This window comes from Vidua macroura, chromosome 21, assembly GCF_024509145.1.
Source record: "Vidua macroura isolate BioBank_ID:100142 chromosome 21, ASM2450914v1, whole genome shotgun sequence".
NCBI lineage: Eukaryota > Metazoa > Chordata > Aves > Passeriformes > Viduidae > Vidua > Vidua macroura.
Genome location: NC_071591.1, coordinates 2,402,492 through 2,414,273, shown reverse-complemented (window position 1 = coordinate 2,414,273; position 11,782 = coordinate 2,402,492). Strand labels below are relative to the sequence as shown.

Genomic DNA, 11,782 nt, shown 5'->3' with positions numbered 1-11,782 from the left:
ACTGACAAATTGAAGTCTTTTCTTTCCCAACAAGGGAACCCTCATTAAGGAAAACAGCTCCAGCAAGCAGCAGCTGGTGGGATGCAGCAACTTGCACGTGACGTAACCAAAATTCCCATCTGGCTGTCGTGGTGCCAGAGCTGCTGTGGGAGATTGGGAAGCACTTCCAAGCCTTGGCCCCCTCTGTGGCTACCTTGGAGGCAGCTGATGGTGGTGTAAATGTGTGGATTTATTTCTGTAAAGGAGAGAGAATCTGTAGAGTTCATTTGGGGTTTTTTGGCGGTTGGGTTGTTTAATTAATTAGCATTTTGTTCCATGTTCAGGACAAGGAACTTGCCAGCAGCCTGTTTATTTAGCAGTTACAGCAACTGTGAGGAGTTCAGAGTGATTTTTGTTGTGACCTGTGAGAGATGGAGGATTAGAGTGTGAGACATCAAAATGCTGCTTGTTCAGATCACGTTGGTAAATGTGGTGGTGTTAAGTGCAGATGATTGTGGTGTCAGGCCCTAACTCAGGTTTGCTGTAATGCACAGCACAGCAGCAGGATAATTCAAAGGTTTGGCTGTCCACTAATTTACAATTAAAACAACAAAAAAATTACCTTAAAGCAGCTTGGGATGTATCATTAGATAATGACACTTGTGAACCTGAACTGGTACAGCAGGTCTGGGCAGAAATCCACACCTTAAAAATGAAGAAGTGCTGCTGTGTGAGTGACAGGAGGGGCTGGAATTGGCGTGTGTTTGGCAGCTCCCGGTGCGCCCTCGGCGCAGGGACGTGTCCCGGGGTGCTCCAGCAGGGATGAACAGCAGCTCCGGCCCAGGAGCCGCCTCCAGCAGGGCCCAAATCCATCCCAAAGGGTGGGGAAGGGAAGCACAGGTTGCACTTGGCCGTGCAGAAGCAGCTTGGTGTTGGCAAGGTGAGCCATTGCTGACAGCACAGCGGTGTGGCAAGAGCCGTTCCCAGCGCTCCGTGGGCACTTTGCCAGTGCCATCCCAGGGCTGGGTTGGGTTTTCTCCTTCCCTGTGTTCACTCTCTCCCATGAATCCACGGTCATGGTCACACTGCCCCATAAAGGAGCAGAATATTGCACATTACCCATCAGCTCCTCTGGACCTCCTCCTGGAGAGGGTTCCAGCGAATGCCCAGGGCAGCTGTGGCTGCCCCATCCCTGGAAGTGTTCAAGGCCAGGTTGGACAGGGCTTGGAACGACCTGGTCTGGTGGCAGGGAGTGGAACAGGATGGTCTGTAAGGTCCCTTCCAATCCAAACCATTCTGCGACTCTGTGAAACAGATGGAAGCAGCAGATGCTTCCCCTGGGAGCTCCTGTGCCCTGACAGCCCCGTGAGCTCAGACCAGGCTGCCGTCCCCTTGGTGACAATCCTGTCATGTGCTCTCTGCTTGATCATGCCTTTCTTTAGAATTGATTTTATTATAAGAGGAACTTAGAATTGATTTTATTATAAGAGGAACTGGCCAGAGGAAGCAGCAGCTCTGGAAGCTGCTGGGAACGATTTGGCATAGGGAAATTGGGTTTGGAGCAGAATTAAGGGAGAAATTACTTTCTCTTGTAATTCAAAAGCTTCCACTTCAACTGTAGGACTTGTGAGCTGGATGTTGGTCCTGGAAAATGGCTGGAAGGAGGGCAGGGCTGCAGTGTACGTGTGTGATACTCAGTCCGAGTGCCAGGGAGTGTGACCTGAGCTGGGACACAGCCCCAGCCCTGCGGATCCAGTGTCACCAGGAATCCGGGCACTGCTGGGGCTGGGGGAGGGACTCCAGTAACTCGAGATGTGCTGGACCAGAGCACGCTGGACTGAAATAAACCTGGAGAGGTGACCAGCTCTGTAAGCCAGGGCTGTGATTCAGATGCCTGGCAGAGAAGCTGGTGCAAAAATAAAAGGCCTGAGTTCAGAGCTGTGATGCCAGGGTGGCTCCAGCAGCACAGCCAGCTGTGGGCTGCAGGTGGGATGCAAACCCCACATGGTGGGGTCCTGCACCAACCCTGCACCCCGGGATGCAGCACTGCAGCTTCCCCAGTGTCACAGGGAGAGTCCCAGCTCTCCAACAGGTTTTGTTACCCATCCATCAGCAGTTGCATAATGAGCTCTCCCACTCTGGAAGCAGCGTGTGGAGCAGGAGCTGGTTCCAGCTCGGGGTGCACGATGTGAGCGGTGGCTCCGGAGGCCTCACTCCTAATCCCTGCTGAGGGCTGCTGGAGCCTCTTGGGGCTGTGCAGGTGTGTGGCTGCTGCTGCACCCCGAGACTGAATTATTCATGGCAGACTTGCTGTGCTTATGCATGATGTGGTTTCTCGGCTTTTATGAGCCGTAGCTTGGGCATAAACCACATTTGTGTAGCTGTGAACCTTTTTGTCCTCTGAGGAAGAGCTGCTCCCCAGGGAATCTGTGCCCGGGAGCCCCGTACCCGCAGCAGCTCCCACGTGCCCCAAATTTGGGTGAATTATTTATTGAACTCCTCCTCGATGTGGCTGTGCAGGACTGGAACTGTGAAGCCCCAGGGCTGTGCTGACCCTGCTGCTTCAGCCACACACAACCTCAGCCCCTTCCCACTGTGCAAGGCCTGGAGAGCAGTTTTGAACAACTCTCTGGATTTCTTGGCACATGGGATTAGATTTTTTACTCTGTCCCCATGGCCTTAGTTGGGGTGAGGTGCTGCGAGCTGCTGGACCCCCAGAAGCCCCACACAGCTCCTCCATGAAGAGTGCAAGAGAAGGGAACAGTTCAGACCTTCAAAAGCATCCTTCAGAGGACCCCAGCCGGCTGTTGCCATGCTCTTGGATCGGTGTTGCAGCATCCCTGTTCCATCTGTGTTTTCCCCTACACAGGAGCTGGTTGCCAGGCTGCCTGGGATGAATCACGGGGTGCTCTCTGCCTGTACCCCCCTATTCCTGGCTTCCTCACAGACAGGCACTTAACTCCCCTGCTCCCACACATTGGGAACATTCACCAAAAAAAGAAAAACTGCACAACCCCCCCCTGAAATCTGTGCTTTGGTCTCCGGTGAACCTTCCCCACCCCTCCTCTCCCCTTTCCTGTCAGCGAAAAGCAGCAGCCCACTCCTCCTGCCAGCCCCTTCTCCCCACTGCAGCAGCCCCGTGCCTGGTGCAGCCCAATCCATAAGTGGTTTGAATTATTTCCATCCAGCCCAGGTGTCTGGAAGTAGGACAGAGCCCTTCCCGTTGGAGCCCTGGTGGTGCAGCTCTGGCAGCCGCGGGCTTCCCCGGTGCCGTCACTTCCCGGGCCGAGCAGTCGCTCAGATTCCCGTGGGTTACCGTGGGCTGTATTTATAGTTTGCTGGGCTAAAAATAAAAGCCCCGAGTGTTGGGTTCCCTGATCCCAGCCTCATGGAAGGAGCGATACCCAGGAGCCCCCAGGAGGGGTCTGGTGGGGGGTGTTGCCTGGGGCTGTGATGCCTTGGGGGCTGCTCCCGTGGAGGGTTGATCAAAGTTTATTTTTTGGAGATGGTGTAGCTGCTGCATCACTGGCTGCTCTTGCTCAGCACAGAGCCTCGTGCAGGACTCTCATCCCACTAAAAATACTTCCTCTGTCTCATCAGGCTCAGTCTAAGAGAGCCTGTGAGTGGAGGGGATGGAGCCATCAGTGCTCCTGGCTGTGGCTACCAGATGGCACGTGAGGGAGCCCCACACGGCCCAGCTCTGAGAAAATGTGCTGCCAAATCCCTCTGAAAAACGTCTGCATGTGCAGCATTGGTTTGTGCTGGTGCTGAACCCCCTGTGTGTGTGCCCAGCAAACATTCCTGCCTGCTCCTGACTGGTTTCCAAGCGAGGTCCCTTTTCAGCTCCCACCATGCCGGACACAAGTGCTGGGCACTGCAGGGCGGTGTTCCAGAGGGAGGATGTGCAGGAGAAACGTGCCTGAACATGAGGGGCCCAATGCATCCCCTCTAAGGAGAGACCTTCACCCATTCCTGGTGCCAAGGGAAGCCAAAGTAAGTAATTTCTCAACTGTTTCCGTCATCTGGGGCTTTAAACTGAAGTCCAAGGGCAGTATGGGGGAGCGGGATCTCATCTGGCCCTCTGGCTCTGTCCCAGTCCCGCCACGCCACCAGCACTGGGCAGCTTTCAGAGCCGATGGCCTCCAGCATCTTCCCCCCTCCTGACTCCGTGGCTCTTCTGCAAAAAAAAAAAAAAAAAAAAAGCCAAGATCCCGGCGTGGCACTGCTTGCGGGGCTGCATCTGAAAGCTTTCCCCGCACAAAACCTTGCAGCTTTAACCAAAACCAAAGCGGGAATATCTGCTCCCGGCATCGCCCCGCAGCCCCCGGCCCCCTCCTCCGCATCTCTGATGTCACTCGGAAGGAGCGTGAGTCAGCCGGCAGTTGCCGTGGTGATGCCGGCGATGCCGGGGAGCGCAGCGCTGCCCCGCTGCCCCCAGCCCTGCCCGGGGAGCGCAGGGCACCGAGCCCCCCGGCGCTGAGCCCCGGGACGTGCCATGGGCTCCCATGCCACGGGGAGCTGCCCAGAGCCCCCGGCGACCCCCGAGGCTGCGAGGATGTCGACGGCGGCCGGCGGTAAGTCAGTGCTGGCGGCGATTCACGCGGTCAGGGGCCGCTCCCGGGGCTCTTTGAGCGGCTGGGGGTCTCGGAGCAGCCGTGTGTCCGCCCAACCGGACAGACAGCGGCACCCAGTGCCCCAGCCCCACTGATGGGGCGTCCTTTGCAGCACCCCCTTCTCCGCGGGCTGCCCTGGGGGTCTCATCACCCCCGTTCCCAGGGCCAGCTGAGGGGTTCTCAGCCAGTTCCGAACCCCGAGGCAGGGTGGTGCTGGGCAGGCAGCAGGCTCGGCACGCGTGGGGAGCGGGCTGGGATGGCACGGGAGAACCAGGGCCATGCAGCCCCACACCCGATGGCCCCAGTGAGCAGCGCTGCGAATGGGGACAGAGGGGCCACCCCGTCACAGCAGGACGGGACCATCACGAGCCGTGTTGTGGCTCATCCCCGGGTCATGCTCATGGTGTCGTGGTCACTCTCCTCAGCCAGACCCGTCCTGGTGTGGGGCTGTGTCCTGCCCACATCTCTGCCAACCTCGGCAGGTGCCAAAGCCATTGGAAGGGATTGTGGGGGGAATCTGGGGATGGGCACCCCAGGGCATGCATGAGCTCTGTGCCCAGCTCTGCAGCAGGGACGGACACACCATGTGCCCCTTTGGCATCCCTGCCAGGGGTGTGGGGACCAGGCTGGCCACTGCCCACCCCTGATCCTGGGAGTCTGCTCTGAGGTCCATCAGCCACAGCTCTCTGCCGGTGGATCAGAGGCTCTGGCGCGGTTCGGTTTCCTGCTCCGTGTCTCAGTTTTACAGCCGTAAAGTTCTTGCTGTAAATAAGACCTGGATGAGCAGGATGGAGATGTTTCAATTCCTGTGACTAATTTGTACATTCCCATATTTCTCTGGCTGCAGATTTAAGAGTGTTGGAGCATGTGCAAGCTGGCTGGGGCCCAAGCAGGTGAGGAGGGCAGTGTTTGCCTTGGCACCTCCCTGCAGGCAGGGCAGGAGGGGACAGGGCTGCCAGGTGAAGGCTTTGGCTGTGGCACAGAGCTGGCAGCAAGGGGAACTGGGAGCTGCATCCCACCAGAAGAGCAGGAGCTAAAAATACTGAATGGGAACGAGGCAAAATGCAGTGGGAAGCCATTGCCCACCCCCGCCAGACCCTGCTGTGGGGGAATTCGAGGAGCTTTAATTTGGTTTTGAGGCAGTTTTTGCTGCACTGAAGCACAACAAAATCACCCAGAGCAAGTTTCTGTGCTGGCCACTCAGCCCAGGGCTGAAGGTTTATGTTTGTGGAGGAAGAAGCCTTCAAATCCAGAGATTACAGCCCTGTCCTCAAAATATCCCCTGTGTTGCAAGACCACAGCTCAGATCTGCCACAGGGAATGGGAAGTGCTGGGTCAGGTACATCCCTCCTGAGGCTGGATGGATTTTCCAGGACCTGGCAGGCAGCGTTTGCCTTTGTGCATCCCCTGGGGGACCTGGAACAAGGCAGCCACGGATTTGTTCCCTCCCTCTGTGTGATGGATGTAGAACATTTTGGTGAAATCGCCATGTTGTAACAGCTTTTTGGAAAGGGTTGGCTGAGGTGGCTGTGAATTCCCAAAGGTAATGCTCAGCAGGGGATCAGGATGTTGTTTTTGAGGATAACCACGTGCCAGCTCATGGCAAGAGGAGGGCTCTGTGCCATGCTGATGGATGCCAGGCTATTCCTGTGCCAGGGATTTGCACTGCTCCACTATCCCTACAGCATTTATTGGGATGATCATGCTGAGTATGTTCCATCTTGCTCTGGGCTCTTGCACCTTGCACAGCCAGGAGCAGGAGGAAGATGTTGCATTTTGGAATACAATTCGATTTTTTTTTCTTGTTTGTTTCTCCTGCCTTTCACTTTATTCATTGATTTCCTGCAATGCTTAAATGGTGAAAAAGTTGGGGATAAGTAATTCTGTCTTTGCATAGTTGTACAGTTGTGGTTAATATAGTTTTACTCGAAGTGTCCTTAGGAAAAAAAAATGCATTTTAGAATGAAATCATCTGGGAAAAGAAAATCAACAGTCCACATTGAAACTGATTTGTTTGAGCACTACTTAAATGTGGTTGCTAAAAATGGTTTAATGAATATAAAGATACATGGAAAGCTAGAAACATCTCATTTGCTCATTAATTAGATCATGACAACACTCAAAACCCTTTCAGCACTTACCCAGCTCGTCCCTGGGGTCTCCCTGCTTGGGGTTGCCTGAGGAATGACAAGGCATGGTGGGATGAGACTCCCAGGAGAACCTGCTGGGCTGTGAATGCTATTGACCTGTTATCCTCCTAAACATAGTCCAGGGACTTTAAAAATAAATAATCTTATGGATAAAAATATTTTACAGGCAAAACCCCCTCCTATTATTGATGCAGGCACTTAGAACCCACCAGCAGCACTTCCAGAGCTGCAATTGCTGGAGGTAACTGGAGGCCTGGGGATGGAGCATCCTGCCCTTCACAGCAGGGGAAGGGAGCTCTGGCTCCCAGCAAGGAAGGCAGGCAGGGTGAGCTGTCACCCCTCCCTCAGCCAGCTCTTCCCCCTGGCAATAACAGAGTCATTAATTAATGTTTGCACAGCACTTTGAAGATAAGTGCTGAACACAAGTATTCGTTTAAATGTGATGGGGCTTGTCCCTGGCTGGGGGGAAGCCCCTCTCTGTGAGGAGCAGAGCTGCCTGTGCTCCCTGCCCGTCCCATTTCTTGGGTTTGATACACATCAAACACTCCAAGCAGCGGAAAAAGAAATAAATCTGAATAACTTGTTGCACTCATCAGCATAACAGCTGAGTTGCATATACATTACCTTTGAAATAATACAAAAGCATGAATGGAACTGAGTCCTACTACCTGCACTTCATTTGTTTTCTTTATTTACATGAAAAATGTTGCTCGTTGCCTGTGGTTCCCTGATGCACAAGGCCTTGCCACTGCATATTCCTGCCGAGCCACAGAAGTGGAGATAAGGAGTTGCTGACAGCGGCGCTGTGCCTCAGAAACTGTTCCCGTGCTGTTGGGAATGGCACTGAAGTGACGGTCCCATTACTAAGAATAATATCCTGCTCTCTGCTCCTCGAGGCTGGCTCCGTGATGGGCTGTCACAAGAAACTATTTTGTACAAGGCAGGAAAAGACATTTGGAGCTGTCGGAGCAGCAAGAGCATGAGGAGGCTGCCAGCCACCCCACTCTGCCTCGTGTGATGGGACCCAGGCTCCAGTCAGTCAGGAGATATTTTAAGTGTCTTCTTGACCACATCTCCTTTTCCTTCTGGAATTTCTAGTAAGATGCACCTTTTGTTTTGATCCCTTTAGTGTGGGCATATGTTTAGGATACCAAATGCGATGGGCACAGAGGAGACAGACCCCTCTGCCCCCCAGGCAGTGCCAGCACTGACCCCACGCTGTGACCTCGGGGTGTGCCCAGGCTCTAAGTCAATCCTGGCTGGGGATATTAAGTGCTCAGCACCGGGGCAAACGAGGCCCTGCAGAACTAAGCACAGGGAAGCAGCTACAGCAGGGTTCAAAATTAGTCCAGGCTGAAAATAGGGCTCTGAGGAGAGAGCTGCAAGCAGCCAGGGCTGTGAGTGTGCATGAGCTGCTCGCTGCTCTGCTGGGGCCATCTCCAGCACTCGTGGCTGTCTTGGAAATTTTGCAAGGATAAGAGATAAAAATGTTCATTCATTTGAGTGTTTTCTCTCAGTGCTCTGCAGAGCACAGGCAGCAGCTGTTGGGCAAGACTGAAGGCAAAAATTCTCTTCCCAGAGAGAGCCACCTGCCTTTTTTGGCTGCTGAGGACAAGCTGTGGCTGCCCATCCTTGGAAATGTTCCAGGTCAGGTTGGATGGGGTGTGGAGAAACCTGGGATAGTGGAAGGTGTCCCTCCCACTGCAGGGGTTTGGGACAAAATGATCTTTAAGATCTTTCTAACCCAAACAATTCCAGGAATGGGAGCTCTTCCTCTACATACCCAGGACCAACTTCAGCCTGTAAGTCTCAGGCCACAGCACATTTATATTTTTACAGAAGATACTTTTTTTTTTTTTACAACATTAATTTAGATCTGCTGTCCTTGGGGACATCAGATATTCTGGGAACTAATACTCTTATTCTATCCGTGGTCTCCCAATATTGGTAATTGAAACAAGGTGGAAGAAACCAAAATCCCAGGCTTTTATCCAGTATGGCAGAAAACAAGGACAAACGGTCCAGCTTTGCTACCTGCAATGAGTGTCATGTGTGAATATGGTGATTTCTCAAAGGAATTGCCTGCTAGTAATTAACCTCAGAGCTCTGCTGGAAGACAAGTTGTGTCAGTTCACGTGTACACCCACTCTCAGTGCGTGAGGAATCCAGGAGACTAATAGGAAAATTATTTCATGTAGAAAAGCAATGTATTACCATTTTCCAGAAGAAAAGCCTTGGAGCGTGTTTAGTAGTGGAGCACAGAAAGAAACAAGCAGCACGCAAATTACAGATGAATTTGTTGCTGCTGAATATGGGAGTCATTTATTTTCTCACGGAAAAGGTAAACATGCTTAGCAATCCACTGGTGATCCTCCCACTTTAAATGCAGACTTTTTATCTCCGGGACAAGTTTGAGGATGCTGGTGTGGGATGATGCCAAGTTCTCGACAAACCACTTCATCATCACCTACAAAGTTTCCCAAAACATCAATTTCAGCTTCCACTTAAGGGCATGCAAATGCCCTCAGTAGCAGAGTTTCAGGGAATTACCATAGAGGAAGAAGTGGCAGCACATTCCACACCAGACTGGAAGAGGTGCAGAGAGGAGAAAAAGGGGCAGAGCAAGAGGTAATTCCAAGGCCAGGATGCTGCGTGCAGCAGAGGCCCGGGAAAGGAGAGCACTCCCCTTGATGCTTTTTGCATTTTTCTGTTCCAAGAGTTTCAGAAGTTGAGGTGATAGTGGCCTGGTTTTGTTTCATATTTTTGTTTCTGATAAGTTTAACAACTGGATCCATTCATTACCTCAAGGATAAATATGTCAGAGGAAGATGTAGGTCAGTTTTCTCACCCTCAACACAGGTCACCTGCTCCAGGAGTCCAAGGGCTGCTCTGTTCCTGCCGTGGGTCTATTGCCCAATCCACCAGGAAAATGAAAACATTCTTCTCAAATATAAGGGGATTTGGATTCGGCCTTTATGCTAAATCTACAAACAAGAGCAGCTTGTTCTGATGATAACGCCCCAAACTGACAGCCTGTAAACCACTGTGTTGAAAACCAAACCCTTCGAAGAGAGATTATTAAACAACCAGCAAGTTGTTTGCAAAGACAGTTTAATTGCACACAATTCTGCAATATGGGAGAGTGATAGAGGCTGGAATAACCTTTGGACACCAGATTGTATTTCCTGGTGACACAAACAAAGAATGCCCTCCCCCTGCACTTTGAGAAGACACAAGGAAATAAACATTAAATCTTAAGACATACCCAAATGAATCTTTAATGATTCTGAAATATTCATATAATCTACCAGTTACATGCAGCAGGAAAATAATTTATGGGAATCATAACAAAATTAGGTGGAATAAGGTCAGTCTGCTATCGCTGTTGTGCAGCTAAACTTATAATCATGGTTTCAGTAGATGGATAGGAGGATAATTCATCTGGCCAGCACAGGCATTAAAGGCTCGAAGCTCAATCATGCAGCTTCACTTTTCAGACGAGCCCTAAAACTCACTTGTCAAGTGAGCTAATCTGCAGGGTCCGGTTTTGATCACGAGCCTGGTAGGCAGCGGTGGCCAAAACTGCACAGAGTTTTGGGCACCACAAGATAAGCAGGATCTAAAGCTGTCAGAGAGCACCCAAAGGTGGCCCTGAGGACGGCTGGGTGTCTGTGCAGGGACACGGGCTGGACTCAGAGATCCCTGTGGGTTCCTTCCAGCTCAGGATATTCCATGATTCTGTTCTAGGACTCTGTGACCCCTGCTTGCCATGCAGACAGCGGGAGACAGGGCTGGGAGACAAGAGCGTGTCTAACAGCAAAAAGAACCCCACATCTTGAACCCGTCACGCATTTCTTGCTGTTGTTACAGATCACGACATAAAGCAGGGAAAGAAATTCTTTTTTTGCCAAGAAACATAAGATGTGTAAGTCAGGCTTCGGCTTGAAAACCGTCCAGCATCCTTTGGTGGTGAGCAGGGAGTAACTCAGCAAATCTTGAAGGACATTATTTGTAATACCATGAAGAAAAGTATTGCTGATACTTTTTGATACAAACCCAATGTTTTATTGAGCCGTGCTGACAGCAGAGAGAAATTTCAACCCTTCCCGCACTTAAGAAAACGACTGCTTTGGTACAGAGGAATCTATCATGCGCCTAAAGGTTCCCACAGCTGGTGGTTTTTGTGGTGAGGCAGTTTCTTTGGCAATTCTGTGCTTCCCTGCATCCGAAGGGAAGGCTGGGTGAAGATGCCGAGGGGTTGTGACTCTGTGGGGTGAGGATGGGATGGGGGCCCAGCAGCCCCAATTCCACCTCCTGCCCAGGAGCTGATTCCCCAAACCCCTGCAGACCCCACATTTCCCCTGGGCTGCGGGTTGGGAGGGCCAGGACCTGCCTGACAGGTCACTGGAGTGGGACACAGCTCAAGTCACTCTCGTTCACCCCATTTTTAACCAAAGAGGCTCTTTCTCCATCATGACTCCCACAGGCTGGACCCCAGTGCTCCCCCGGCAGCCCTGGTCAGCACCTGCCCCTCAAGATGGGGTAGGGGATGTGGCGGCAGGGTTGTGAGGGCAGGAGGACCGTGATGGTGGTGGGTCCATGAGGTGGGGCATGGGTCGGTGAGGGGCCATGGTTCTATGAGGGGCTGTGGTTCCGTGAGGGGCTGTGGTTCTATGAGGGGCCATGGTTCTATGAGGGGCCGTGGTTCCGTGAGGGGCCGTGGTTCTATGAAGGGCCGTGGTTCCGTGAGGGGCCGTGGGGCCGTGATTCTATGAGGGACCGTGGATCCGTGTGGGGCCGTGGTTCTATGAGGGGCCGTGGTTCCGTGTGGGGCCGTGGTTCCGTGAGGGACCGTGGTTCTATGAGGGGCCGTGGTTCTATGAGGGGCCGTGGTTCCGTGAGGGCCCGTGGTTCTATGAGGGGCCGTGGTTCCGTGAGGGCCCGTGGTTCTATGAGGGGCCGTGGTTCCGTGAGGGCCCGTGGTTCTATGAGGGGCCGTGGTTCTATGAGGGGCCGTGGTTCCGTGAGGGGCCGTGGTTC

At 52.7% G+C, this 11,782-nt stretch overlaps 1 protein-coding gene across 3 annotated transcripts in view; it reads left to right on the top strand.

Annotated features, from left to right (window-relative positions):
* The first annotated feature begins 4,381 nt into the window (after positions 1-4,381).
* Positions 4,382-11,782, top strand: part of CAMSAP1 (calmodulin regulated spectrin associated protein 1) — a 33,339-nt gene continuing 25,938 nt past the window's right edge. For all 3 annotated transcript variants that reach the window (XM_053996550.1, XM_053996552.1, XM_053996549.1), the window contains exon 1: positions 4,382-4,553. In XM_053996550.1, the coding sequence (XP_053852525.1) occupies positions 4,485-4,553 (69 nt within the window). In that variant the 5' untranslated portion in view covers positions 4,382-4,484. The remainder of the gene's footprint in view (positions 4,554-11,782) is intronic.